General features: G+C 38.3%; 1 protein-coding gene across 1 annotated transcript in view; it reads left to right on the forward strand.

The window, feature by feature from the left end:
- The window catches only part of SPAG9 (sperm associated antigen 9), a 118,628-nt gene that overhangs the window by 92,066 nt on the left and 11,714 nt on the right, over nt 1–14,848 (forward strand). Inside the window, exons 13-23 of the mRNA XM_019638509.1 lie at nt 607–696; nt 946–1,113; nt 1,573–1,744; nt 2,857–3,075; nt 3,374–3,569; nt 5,341–5,466; nt 6,704–6,784; nt 7,483–7,550; nt 9,524–9,672; nt 10,888–11,059; nt 12,767–12,880. Of these exons, the coding sequence (XP_019494054.1) occupies nt 607–696; nt 946–1,113; nt 1,573–1,744; nt 2,857–3,075; nt 3,374–3,569; nt 5,341–5,466; nt 6,704–6,784; nt 7,483–7,550; nt 9,524–9,672; nt 10,888–11,059; nt 12,767–12,880 (1,555 nt within the window). The remainder of the gene's footprint in view (nt 1–606; nt 697–945; nt 1,114–1,572; nt 1,745–2,856; nt 3,076–3,373; nt 3,570–5,340; nt 5,467–6,703; nt 6,785–7,482; nt 7,551–9,523; nt 9,673–10,887; nt 11,060–12,766; nt 12,881–14,848) is intronic.

The following is a 14,848-nucleotide window of genomic DNA, read 5'->3' on the forward strand; positions in this document are numbered from 1 at the left end:
TGGCAACCCGCTGCCACAGGGGCTGCAGCCTATGCCATGGCCGGCAACTCACAGCAGCCCAGCTCCAGGTTGAGCTATTGTTCAGCATCTTAGCTGTAGAGGGCAGTGTCACTGGCCCTCATATGTGGGATCCGAACCGGGGCACTCTGGCTTCCCAAGCCAGCTGTTAACCAACGTGCCACTCGGCCAGCCCTGAAGATTTCATTTTTTAAAAAAACAGCATCTATTGTTTAAAACTTTTAAGAAGCCATTGGCATGGAGCCTTTCAAACTGTTATCTTAAAACTCAGTTCAGTCTTCAGGGACTTCACCTGCCTACTCCATTTTCCTTACTCCTACAAGACTCAGCTCATTCTTACACACACACACCAACTCCCACACGTATGTGAGTTAGTGCATCTCTTCTGAGCTCGCGTAGCATCTTGTTTATTTTCTCTGATTGCCACTTGATTTTCTCATTTTTCAAATGAGAATGACAAAATTAACTTGAACCTGATTTCAAAGAGTAAATATGTAACAGCAGAGCTTGCCCGCGTTTCAGCGTCTCTGTAAGTTCGCTTCTGGTGAAGCTTAGCAATGTGTCTTCTCTCTCCTCCCCAATTATTAGGTAACCAATGGTCAAGGGGAAAATAAGATGAAAAATTTACCTGTGCCTGTCTATCTCAGACCTCTAGATGAAAAAGATGCATCAATGAAGGTAAATTAATTTTGAAGTTAAGGGAGATATGTCCTAAAATCTGGGTGAATTTTTTTTCTAAACCAAAAATGTTGAATTCTACTTTTGTGATCAGATTATTGTTTATTTTGTAGTTTTAGACTGGGATAACTTTTAATATTAAAGATCTATATTTATAATCATTGGCTTTTAAAGAAAATATGGAAAATTCTAAACATTTTTAGAGAGACAGTGACTTAATACCTTTTTTATCTTTTTTTCACTCAAAAGCTGTGGTGTGCTGTTGGAGTCAATTTATCTGGCGGGAAGACCAGAGATGGCGGATCTGTTGTTGGAGCAAGTGTTTTTTACAAGGATGTTGCTGGTCTGGATACAGAAGGCAGCCAACAGCGAAGTGCCTCTCAGAGTAGCTTAGACAAGCTGGACCAGGAACTTAAGGTACACACGTGCACAGACCCCTGACCTCCTGGGGTCTGAGGCTATTAGTTTAGCTCTTTGGTCCAAAACTTAACTTCTGGGCTCAACTTCTAATTATGATTATGATGCCTTTGCTTACTCCTCACCCTTTCTTTCTAAAATCAATTTTATTGAGATATATTTTACATACAATAAAGTGTATACTTGAAATGGGTACAGTTGAAAGTTTCAATAAATGTATACACATGTGTAACAACCATTACAATCAGGATATAGAACATTTTTGTCACCTGCCTGCTTTGACTGCTAGTTTTGAGTCTTCTAATTAATATGGAATGGTAGTTATATTTTTGGCCTTCCAAGTAATCAATCTGGAAATAAACTTGAAAGAGTATTGCCCTTGATTGTAATAGCACAGCCGTACAGATATTTACGCATACATCATTTTAAACACTCATTTTCCTTACTTTGCCTCTGCAGGAACAGCAGAAGGAGTTTAAAAATCAAGAAGAATTATCCTCTCTAGTCTGGATCTGTACCAGCACTCATTCAGCTACAAAAGTTATCATTATTGATGCTATTCAACCAGGCAACGTCCTAGACAGTTTCACTGTTTGCAACTCGCATGTTCTGTGTATAGCAAGTGTACCAGGTAAAGAGTGAGCACTGTCCCTCACTTCCCACGGTCCACCTCCTAGGTAGGACCTAATTCAAAATGAACTGGAAACAAATGACTAAGCAAAATATTTCCAGATATTGTGAAGAAAATAAAACAGTAGTAATATTAGAAGATGACTGGGAGGCAGAGGGCAAGGGAGTATTTAGGTTGATTGTTAAAGGAAGGCCTTCTAAAGTTTTGGATTAAATCTTATATGACATTAAAACATTGGTTTAAAAATTAAAGATGTTTGTAATATAGTCACAGTGGAATATTATTCAGCCATAAAAAGGAATTAAAACATTACGCTAAGTGAAATAAGCCACACACAAAAGGACAAGTATTATGTGATTCCACTTACATGAGGCTAATTCATAAAGACAGGTAGATCAGAGATCACCTGGGGCAGGCAGACGTGTTGGGGCTCGGGGAACAGTGTTATTGTTTAATGGGTACAGCTTTTCTGTTTAGGGTGATAGGGAAGTTTTAGACATAGGTAGTTTTGATGGCTGTACAACATTGTAAATGCCACTGAGTTTTACACTTAAAAATGGTTAAGATGGCAAGTTTTGTATTATGTGTATTTGACTACAATAAAATCTTTTAATGTAATAAGACTAAAAACAGCTTTATAAATTATAAGAACTGAAGAAGTTTATATTGGAAATGCTTAGTTTTTAAATATCTTACTAATATAAGGCACAGTACACATTTAGGGTGATTCATTTTTAAGATGGTGGACAGACGTTTGTATTTCAAATAGCAAACTTTTTGCCTAACTTGTCATATATAATTAGATTTCATTGTTTTTAACCTCGTTAGGTGGCTGCTCAGGACCTTATATTAAGAACAGAAGCACCGTTTCTGACATTTTCATGTTTGCTTATGCTTGTTTTAAAAGAAGTATTATCTTAGTTTTTTAAGTTAACTTTCCCATTTTGTGAAGATTACTTTAAATAAAATTTAAAGCTACCATTTTGTCAGTCTATTCAAAGAACCAGTGTCTCATTTGCACACACTTATTTCAAACCTATTGTGCTTTTATGGAGAAAATCTAATTGTATGAGTTTACTTAGCGTTAAAAGAAGGCTTATCTTGTTTTTCAGGAGCACGAGAAACAGACTACCCCGTGGGAGAAGAGCTTTCGGAGTCCGGACAGGTAGACAAAGCGTCTTTATGTGGAAGCGTGACAAGCACTAGCTCGGCAGAGATGGACAACCTATTGGGAGGCATCACGGTGGTTGGTTGTTCAGCAGAAGGTGTGACAGCAGCTGCCACTTCCCCTAGTACCAATGGTGCTTCTCCAGTGACGGAAAAACCACCAGGTATAGCTGTCCCCTTACATTCCATCTGTATAGAGTCTGAACCTATCCCATATGCCTCATTATGGACTTAATTTAGATCTTAAAGTAACTAGGATGAAAGATCTTAAAGATGTTGTAATGACTGTTAAATGAAATCGTGAATTTTTATTTTTTTTTAATCATGAATTCTTAATTTCATAATAGTATGGAGGAGGAAGGGGTAGGTGGAGAGAAATTCTTTAGTGAGGGTTTGTGTAAAGAAATTGTTGGTAGAAAAGTTCAAACTCAGAATGGTGAGCATGTTTTATTTATTTTTTAGAAAAGGAAGCAGAAAATAGTGAGGTTGATGAAAATGTCCCAACAGCAGAAGAAGCAACTGAAGCCACAGAAGGCAATGCAGGGTCAGCTGAAGACACCGTGGACACCTCCCAAACCGGCGTGTACACAGAGCATGTCTTTACAGATCCTTTGGGAGTTCAAATCCCAGAAGACCTCTCACCGGTGTATCAGTCAAGGTATACAAATGGGTCAGCAACTTCTGAAACCAGATAAGCACACACACAAAAGGAACCAAAATAGTCTGAAACAGCCACACTGTTCCCACTAATTGGCATTGTTGTGGCAGACTTAGATGTTATTACTTATTGCCACTCTGTCTTCATTTATTCCCTGCACTTCATTCTCTCTCGATATATTTTTTTCCCATTTGTCCTCTTTTGCCTCCAACTTAAAAGGAAAATCTTGTCTATAAAGTATATTAGTCAAAATTGCCCTGGTCATTTTCTTCTCTGGTATGATTTTTATTTTTTTCCCTGAATTGTTGTACTTACTGTCTTCCATTCTATTAATAACTTGACATTTTAATTCCTACCCCTACTCTCTCTCCCATTCTAGTTATAAAATTGGCCATTGTTTCAATTTCCCATGTGGGCTTGAATGACCTTTGTGAATTTAGTTTTCTGGCAAACATTTTATTAGAAAACAATTTGTTTTGGGCTCGTCCTTTAAAATTTGGTTAAGCTAGGCCCATTTAGTGAATTCTTTAATTTCTTTTCTTGCCTACTCTAGGCCTTATAAAGAATTCTTCTTCTTAGTGTGTGGAGCATCCAAGTGTCTATTAACATTTACTTGTTAGTTGGTCCGAAGGCTGTGGGTTATTGTTAAGCTGTCTATTAACATTTACTTGTTAATTAAGAATAGTCATCTCTTTAGAATTAGTACATTCATTTGTCTGTTTTGAATTTGATAGCCTGTTTATATCTTTTTAGTATATGTGTTCTGACAATCTAAAAGAAATACGGTTTGGGGGTAGAATGTAAGCATGTTTCAGCTTATTAATTAATGTATTTTTTATTTTTTTTAATTTTTCTTATTATTATTAGTTTCAGGTGTACAAAACAATGCAATAGTTTTCCTTTTCACCCCTCGCAAAGTTACAACTCCCTCCCCCTCAGCTTATTAATTTATTTTAGAAATTTTTTTATATTTTACCCTCGTGTGTGTGTGTTTTAAAACAAACCATGCCTCTTTCCTCCGAGAAGAAAATGAGAAAATTCAAAATAACTGTAAGAGGGCCGGCCGAGTGGTGCGATGGTTAAGAATTGGCTTGGGACGCCAGAGGGCCCCAGTTCAGATCCCACATATGAGGGCCAGTGACACTGCCCTCCACAGCTAAGATGCTGAACGACAGCTCAACCTGGAGCTGGGCTGCCGTGAGTCGCCGGCGACGGCGTAGGCTGCAGCCCCTATGGCAGTGGGTTCCCATGGGCTACTGTTTGTAGCCAGCAGCCAGCGTGAGCGGCCAGCGGCCGTCCAGAAGCCGGCGACTGATCTGCCTCACCCAGGAAGAGCGCAATGATAGTACCAACTTGGGCCAGTGAAGCAACGTCCTCCACAACTAGACTGAAGAACAAAACGACAGCAACTTGTCTGTTCCCCTTCCCCCAATTCCCCAGCACTGTTCCCATCCCCCCAATTCCCCAATAAAAATCTTTAAAAAAAAATAATAACTGTAAGAGAAAGCCATAATTATAGTCTGGATATTAGCTGCTAAATTTCATTATTATGTCTTAACTCCCTTATTTGCACCTTGGGCCTCCTAGTATGTTAATTTTATTTTTGGCATAATCGTTAAAATACTTAATGTAAACATTTAACTTTGGCTTTTCTGGAATTTTATTGTTTGAGCTTTTTTCTTAAATTATAAAGTAAAATATAGTAATGATCAATTCCTGAAAACTAACTGAGCACATTCAGATTTTTTCCCTTTTGTCTCACCTTTCCCAGTAGTGACTCAGATGCATATAAAGATCAGATACCAGCATTGCCAAATGAACAAGACCTGGTGAGAGAAGAAGCCCAGAAAATGAGTAGCCTTTTACCAACTATGTGGCTTGGAGCTCAGAATGGCTGGTAGGTGCCAGCTCTCTTAATGTTAGAGTATCTTTAGTCTTTTCCCTTTGCTTTTGAGATCAGGAGATAAGCAAAATGTGGTACATATAAATACAAACAAGAAGTACATATTAAAGCAAAGAATTTTATGTACACACATGTTGAGGTTATGTTGAGTAACTGTCTCATAAACTGGACTTATATTGGTTCTGAATGGTAAACCGTGTTCCCTTTATGTAATCTTGGAAGAAGAGGTAAATAAAATTTTAAAATCTGGGTGACCCAGAAATAGAAGATCCTGAAGAGCACAGAGAATTATTGGTACATAGAAGGTTTATATTGGCTAGAGTGTGTTCAGGAAATACTAGGGATTAAACTGATGTATTTGGCTTCAGGAAGGCCCAAATCCAAATACAACTTTTTTAGTAGTTACTAGGAAAACCAGTCTGTAAGCTTTGGAGATAATAACTAGCATTACATGGTTTGCTCGCTTTTTAGCAGTGTGGGGAGTGGTAACAAAATTGTACATTTCTAAAGGTTAAGCAAGGTCACTAGTGCATCTTTTCCATAGGTGTCTAATACTATAAAAGGAAGAATTGGGAAACTCTTTTCATGAAGAGTCAGATAAGAAATGTTAGGCTTTGTGGCTGTGTGATCTCTGTAACAACCTCTCAGCTGTGCAGTTGTGGTGCAAAAGCAGCCATTGCATTGACAATACGTAAGTGGAGCAGTGGGACTGTATTCCAATAAAACTTTATTTATGGACACTGAAGTATGAATTTCATACAAATCCCATACGTCATAAAATACTCTTCTTTTGATTTTTCCCAATCACTTAAAAATGTAAAAACCATTTTTAGCTTGCAGACTGGACTAAGACAGGTGGAGGGCTGCATGTGTCCTTCAGGCCACTCCCTGATGTAAACCGCTCTGTCGTCAGAAAGCTATAGTTCAGTAGAGTAGAAAAGTAAGATAACATTTTAAACAGGATTTTAGCCAAGGACTCTGGAAGTCTGGGGTAACCTGAAACCAACTGACCCTGCATTATTCTAGTTCTGGCTTTTCGTTCTTCATGTTTATGTTTGCTTAAGCAGCTTAGTTCTCTGCCTTAGGCCTACCCTTATTCTCATTGTTGCTTTTTTCCTAAAATTTGTATGTTACTCTTCTTTCCTCCTGAAGGAACTTTGTGGTCATTATTAGATGTAAGCGACGACTTGATGTTCTCTATGCCTTACCAGTCTTGATTTTGTTCTTGCAGTTTGTATGTCCATTCATCTGTAGCCCAGTGGAGGAAATGTCTCCATTCTATTAAACTTAAAGATTCGATTCTCAGTATTGTGTAAGTTTTATTTTAGAAATTCTTTCTTTTAAAAATAATCTATTTTGGTATACACTAAATTGTAAGACTATTAAAGCTAACATGTACTAAATGACTAAATTAATATCCAGATTTGTTTTCCCTCTTTACAGAATTAGAGAAGTTGAGTGCAATTGAAAACTAACTAAAAGTAAAATAGACAACTTTAAATAGAAAACTTGCCAAGTTGATTCCTTACCATACTGTGAGTTCTTTAGTACTTTGAGGAGAAAACCAATTAATACCTGTTAATTTATATTTGTTTTGGAATATTCTTTTTACTTTGTGAATATGTCAATAGAAGTATTTACTAGTCCTACTCTATATGTTAACTATCAAAAATCAGTTTGTCTCTTTAAGTCACAGAGCTGACTCTGTTAGTTCCACTTAAGGTGTGTGTCGCTGGTCTGTGGACCTTCTCTCTGTAGTCTTCGATGAGGGGGTTAGTTTAGGTTAGAAAGTAAACACCTGAGGCACCACATGTGCTATTTATTTAGTTCAGCTCACATTTTTATAGCAAGACTTTCTCAATGATGAAAAGAGTGTGTTCATTTAGGTTCTAATGTAAGCTCTTCATCGGTCACATACTGGCCCTCTGAGAGCCTCTGAACTAGTTCAGTAGCATGTGGTCCCATCTGTATTTCCGAATGGAGAGTTCTGAAATCCTTTCCTGTTTGCAGACATGTGAAGGGAATTGTGCTAGTGGCCCTGGCTGATGGCACCCTTGCAATCTTTCACAGAGGAGTTGGTGAGTGTTATGAATCTCTTACATGCGCAATAATGTGTTGCTTTGCAAAAGCATTTTCAAGCAGATTGGCTTCTTATGTTTTAAAGAAATGATGCTAGGAGAAAGAATAAAGATTTAAACTGAATACTGACAACGTATAAGATCAGTACATACGTGAGCGCCTGCCTGGAGATATACGGAGATAGTATACCTCGCTGAAAAGATGCTTTCCATAATGAGCAAGTACTTTAGCATTTCGTGGTCTTCTCATATTATGTGATATGGAGACATTTATTTTTCATTCATGTATTTATTCAATTGGGAGAAATTTGGTGAGAGGATATGTTTTCTTTTGTTTAGTATTTTAAAAATAATTTGCATGTACTTACGTTTGGTAAGTATTTTAAAAGAATTTTTAAGTGGGTAAGGTTTAATCACTTTCATGTCACATTAGTTATATTCTTCCCCTTTAAAACCAGTGTTTCTACCAACTACAGATGGAGGGGTGGTGGTGTCAGATAACCTGCCTTGAGTGAATTAAGGGACTGGAGCATATTCCTTGATACATGTATCAACCAAAAATTATACTTCATTCCTTACCTGCTGGATTAGTAAATCAGATCAGGGAACTAGAAAAACATAGATACACTAAATTTGGATATTAGCCAGGCCTTCCCCGGTCTGGTAGCCTTTTGTGCTTGGAGAAATGTGAGGCAGATGATAGTGCTTGGGGGCTTTGTAACTGACTGGTACCTAGAGATTGCTGGTTAATGACTACATAACAAAAAGAGTGACAGGCCCCTGCTTTACCTTGTTCAGGCCCTATACAGACTATTTGAGTTTGTCATCCTCATTTTATAGATGAGGAAACTGAGGCACAAAGTATTTTAGTTACTTGTTCCCGGTCACTCAGCTAGTAAATGGAATAGCCTAGGGGAAAAAATGTAACAGTAAATGTTTTGGTAAACTGAATTCAAAATTATGTTGACAAAATAAGACAAAGTACATTTAATAAGGATAAACATAAAGACCTGCGTTTGGGTTCAGAAGAGTAAGATGGAGGAGACATATCTGAAAAGTAAGAATTACCTAAAGGTTGACTACAAACTCCATATGAGTTAACACCTTAAGTCTCATAGAAATTAGTGTCCAGAACAGGGCTGGTGATAATCCTGCTCCATTGTGCTAGATAAACAACATTAACTAGACATGGACAAAGCAGAGCTGGGATGAAGGGTCCATAAACTGTGATGTGCACAAAACCCATGCCAAGGATGCTTGAGTTTGAAAGTGGAAGACATGGGGCAGTAACAAAGAAGTTGGGCCAGAGTTATTGTTTGATTCCCTTGGGCAAAACTCTAGGCTAATGGGTGATTGCATATAAGGAGGCAGACTTTAGCTAGGAATGGGGAGTTTTTTTCTTTTTTGACAGTTAATAGCTTTCTGAAAATGGAACAGCTGCTTTGGGAGGCAGTACGTTTTCTTCCACTGAAATTATTCAAGCACAGCTACAAAGCAAAGCAAGCTTCCAGTAGTTTCTTCTCATTTGTATGTCTGTCATCACTAAAATTATAGTACACATGATTCCTAAAGTGTTAGCAGTGAGTTGCCCTTGACTTCTATTCAAGAAAATACATCAAAATGCAAGCGAGTGAGAGAGATAATATCCCCCAAATAACCTTAAGTCCATTCTAATTCTTAAGATATTATTACAAATCGATAACTTATAACTGATTTATCACATCACTACTGTTGAGAGCATGGGGGTCCAGGTACTGGGTGGCAGGTTGGACCAGAAGACCTTCGAGCACAGCTAGAAAGCAGTTTATAGAATAAGAGAGCTCACTCTCTGCAAATAAAAGATATACTGAATACATGGTATTTGGGGGTGCTTCATCAATAAATTTAATTATACACCGTATAGGATGTTTCTTGTGTTAAAATTGAGTAAAAGGTGGTGTGCATTAACTAATAATCGATTTCTTCATTTAAAGATGGGCAGTGGGATTTGTCAAACTATCACCTGTTAGATCTCGGACGGCCTCACCATTCCATCCGATGCATGACTGTGGTCCATGACAAAGTCTGGTGTGGCTATAGGAACAAAATCTATGTGGTTCAGCCAAAGGCCATGAAAATAGAGGCAAGTTAACCCATGTTTTCTGTACTTACTGAATTTGTATTTCCTGAAGTTTCGAAGTCTATTTTCAGCTTCTTGAGAAATTATTTTCTGAATCTGTCTGCTTTTGGGTGCTTCAGTGATATATTGATGACATCTTAGCTTTCTTGCTACTTTTTTTCACCTCTTGCTAGTTTTGACTTTGAAAGTGGAAGTTGTTTTTTTTTAAAGGAAGAGGATGAACATGAATGTTTAAAGTGTGTCCCAGTATCCATAGATGCATACGGTATTGTTTTTTTGTTTGTTTGTTTGGTTTTATTTTTAGCTGAGCCATCCTGCCACCAGTTGGCAGCTCAGCGGCTGCTCAGCTCAGGCCAGGACTCAAACCGCTGTTGCTCAGCGCTCGCACTCTTGAGCGAGCTCTTAACCAATTGAGCCACTCGGCTGGCCTGCATACATGTACTGTTTGAATACATGGTTCTTCATTTAATTATGTGTGGGCTGCTGAGGAGGAGGATTCCCAAGTCTCTGCCAGCCCATGTGTATTTAGGAAAATCCATATATGTGTCAGACTGAGAAATAATATTGCAGTGGGAATTTGTTGTAAAAACAAAATCTCTTAGCATTGCTTTCTTAACAAAAAGTTTTGCAACAATACATAAATTCATTCTAATTGTTTTAAAAAAGAAAAACTTACAACAGGAAAATATTAAGGTGAAAGGGCTCCTTCTCCCTTTGTTCCAAATCTCATTCCCTTACCTAAAAGTCCCAAAGTTAACCATTTGGTGTTTATTTTTCAGATCTATTCCTTACATACACACACACACACACACACACACACACACACACACACACACACACACACATACACACACACAGCAATGTAGGTTCCTTGGGTTTAATTATAAATAGTATTTTACTTCATGTATTTCTCTGCAACCATACAAAACCTTGAGATCAAGTTCAGTCTTTTTGTTGAACACTGTTACATAGCACGAATGTGCCAGTATTACTTTCATAAGTCAATCCCCAATGCAGTGTTGAAATCCAGCATCCCTAAGTTCTTGGTTCTTTATTTTGTTTTGCAGTCCAGGATAAAAGCAATTATGTATATAACAGCGATCATATTTAATAAACAATATTTAGGCTTCTCTTTTAATATACGTTCTGCCAAATCACCAGTTTTTAAACACAAACTCCTACTTAACAAAAGTAACATGACTGAACATTCTTTCCTAGAAATCATTCGATGCACACCCCAGGAAGGAGAGCCAGGTGCGGCAGCTTGCATGGGTGGGTGATGGTGTGTGGGTCTCCATTCGTTTGGATTCCACACTCCGTCTCTATCATGCACACACTTATCAGCATCTGCAGGATGTGGACATTGAGCCTTATGTAAGCAAAATGTTAGGTAAGCTTCCGAAGCATTTTATTTTTGTCAATTAAAGAAAATGTTTTATTTTTAAGTGGTCTCAAATGCTGGGTAGAACCAGTGACTAAGTCGAGCTCTTTTCACTGACAGTGTCAGGCAGATGCTCCATCGATCCTGTCATTATTGGGATCATTTGTGTCTCCTCTCTTCTTTCCCACATCTAATCCATCATGGGAACTGTCAAGCCTGCCTCCAAAAATACCTTAAATCAATTACTTCTTGATCACTCTCCCTGTAGACCAGGCCACTGTGCTTTCTCCACTGCACAACCATGAGCCTCCTAACTGGCTCCCTGTTTTCACTCCCGTCTGTTCTCTGCATAGTAACCACTGTGCAGCATCACCATGACATACTTCCTCTTACATAATGCCAGCCACTTCTAGACTATTCCTGCCTTAGGTGAAGTGGCATTTTGTGACAGGACCAGAAGAATCTGAGGGGCCCGGACCGCTCTCCTCACTCACTGTTCTACCCACACTGACCCTTACTCACCAAGTTCCCATCTCAGGCCTCATATGTCCTGCGCCCTCTGCCTGAGACGTTCTTCTTGGTCCCTGTTTACTTGGCTTTCAGACCATAGCTTACGTGTCACATTCAGATCCCCCAGTTTGATTTAGGTCCCCTTACACTTTCTCTTCATGGGCCTGTCATTGTGGTTGCACTGGCAGCATGTGCTTCTTGTTTACTGTCTCTGCTCCACACACCATAAGCCCCCTGAAGGCAGGGACCACTTCAGGTTTGTCCCCTGCTGTAGCCTTAGCCCCTAATGCAGAGCTGTGCGACTGTTCGGGATGTCATAAATGATTCCTTTATGAAGAGAGGTTGAACCGCATCGGTGGTTTTTAATCTCTTTAGGGTCTTTGCCCTCAGAACACCTGATGATAGCTATTGTGCCCTCCCTGGAACCAGACATACGTACACATAGACCCAGACTAATGTCCGGGCTAGACATGGACCAGAGGTGAAAGTTCCCTGGCTTAGACTGCATAAAGTTAAGGCTCCTTCTGACACTGTGATTCTGTGATCGTACTCTCAGCTCTTACAAGCAGAACTTTATGAGTGACTAAATGCTCTTTGTCTTAAATATATTATCTGTTTAATAATTTAGCCTCTCAAATAACAGAAAATAAGATCAGTTTTAAACTTCCCTTGAAATAAGAAAGTGCATCTATTCTCTCTAAATTATATGCCTACGGTTTCCTAAAATTACTGAACTGCCATTGAACTTAAATATGTGAACAAGGGAAGAGTGTAGGTTTTGTTAGCAAAGATTTTCTTTTTATCTAGTCAAAGAAATTTAAGGCAAACCAGAACTTTTTCAGCATATCCAATCGAAGGACATTTGACTTCCCAATTTAGAAAAAACACTTTTTGTTGAGGGTTTTATGTTTTGTGTTCTGGTTTGGTTTGGTTTTGCAGCTCCCTAATTAAATCCTGTGCCATATTTCCTGATCTCCCTTCTGAATGATAATGTTTAGAATTTTCTTTCCCATTAACCATGAATTGTCAGATAGATGATAAAGCCAAATGAGTTTGCTTTGATGTGTACCTTCAGGAAACATCCAACTAGCTCTGGACGTTTTCTCTCTGTTATATTAATCCACCTACTCTGAGGGACCTGGAACCTGAAACATCGTCTGCTCTAGTTTCTCAATAAAATGCTTTCCCCCCCCCCCCCATGTACAGGTACTGGAAAACTGGGCTTCTCTTTTGTGAGGATCACAGCTCTTATGGTGTCTTGCAATCGTTTGTGGGTAGGGACAGGAAACGGTGTCATTATCTCCATCCCATTGACAGAAAGTAAGTATATTTTCACCTGACTGTCGCAGTACAGGGAATAGTGATGTCCAGAACTCAGGCAGAAGGAATTGCTTTGGTATTGGCAGCTCTGGTAATTCAGGAAAGCAAGCTGGTGGCAGAAATCTAATCTAACTTGTTCCTTCACTCTTTCAATAAAACTTAAGAACTGTTTCATAGAAACTTATGAACTGTAGTGAATGACTGTTTCCATCTATCAGGACCGATATTTATAATTAAAATTTTTTCACTCTGAGCAGCTCTTTTTCAATTCAGGAATCATAGTCCTATTTCATCTTTTAAATAAAGGTTGAAGTCCAGTTTCCTTTCTGCTTTATTACACCAGTATTCAGAAACACTACCTAACATTCATGCTAGTTTTTCATATCTCCCTGGCAGTTAGTGTAGGATATTCCATTTGGCTTATTTGGGGTTTAGGGAAAGTTGTGGAAGAAGTTTCTCAGGAAGTTAGCAAGCCTTTTCTTTATGCTGAAGACAAGTCATCTAGCCTGTATTTGAAAAGAATGTGAACAAAATGTACACTGTATGTTTTTTATATTATGTTCCATTTATTATTTTTGTGAACAAAATATACATTGTATGTTTCTCACATTATGTTCCATTACATTGATCATTCATTAAATAATTGTTTTTATGTTGCAAAATTCATGGGCAGGAACTGTTTTGAAAACAAGTGCCATAAGTCTATAAAATAAGTTTAATAGATAAACACCTCAGAACCGCCCTACCTTTTTTCAGGGGAAAGAGAGGAAGACGGGTGTATCTGGAAGGTGGTATATCTGGGGCCATTAAAGAAGCTAAATTTTTAATCCCAGCTGACTTTTCTGCAATTATGAATCTACGTGTTTAGACCACTTGCATCCTAAGAGATCCTAGGATCCCCAGAATTCATTTCAGTTCTTTATAAAAGAGAGTTCCATTTTACCAGTTATTTGAACGGGATTTCTTAAAGATAAAGGGAAAATATTAGCATTTAGAAAATACTCCCCATTAAATTATAAAGCACTGAAGTTGCTTTATATTAAGAAAAATAAAATCACAGTAAATCAAATGGTATTTTTTGAGCAGAGATATTCTGTAGAGACTTTGGTAAGAATTTTGAATGTGACTTGGTATTACACCAAGTTGGATTTTGTTAGGAGCTTTGGGCACCACGTTGCCAGATGGAAGACACAGAGTGGTGGCTCCTAGTAATTCTTCTCCTCCGTCGTGCACCTCTCCATGTCCCCTTTCCTCCTCTCTCACTTTAGCCGTAATCCTCCACCAGGGACGTTTACTGGGGCTGAGGGGTAAGTGCAGATCCTGAACCCACTCTCCTTCCTGGCTTCTGATAGCCACTGTGAGGCTGTTCTCACATCTCTAGAATGTTCCTAAATGTCATCCACTCGCAGTCACCGCATCGCAGCAGGTTTTTGTTTTGTTTTTGTTTTGATGTCTGTTACATGGCCACCAAACTACTGCTCAGCAGCTTAGTCTATTGATCACCTTTTGTTGCAGCTGAACTTTCTTTCAGACTTTTTTTTCTTGCAATAAAACCAGAAACATCTCTTAAAACTGTCATTAATCTACATTGTTTACTCTTGTTACCAATCTTGTTTCTTTCATTCACTTCCTAGCCCATGGAATGGGGATGTTTTGTGAGTCTGGTCATTCCAAAATAATCCAGCAAACGCCAGTCTGGTGTACATAAAAGCTACTCTATTGTAGTGCCAGATCCTTTTAAACAGCTTTTTACTATCCCCCTCGAGGGAGGTATTCTTACCACGGGGAGAAAAAGCAGAAGATAAACTATAAAAATTTTATTTAAAAATGTACCCATTTACTTTAAACTATGTAACTGGTTAGTTTTCTAAAATGGGGATTAAAAAACAAAATAAAACAGACATACTTAAGATTCAAATCTGTTTTGTTAAAATGATTTTTTTTAAGAAATACAAGTGTTTAAAAAAT

Source organism: Hipposideros armiger, unplaced genomic scaffold, assembly GCF_001890085.2.
Source record: "Hipposideros armiger isolate ML-2016 unplaced genomic scaffold, ASM189008v1 scaffold_40, whole genome shotgun sequence".
NCBI lineage: Eukaryota > Metazoa > Chordata > Mammalia > Chiroptera > Hipposideridae > Hipposideros > Hipposideros armiger.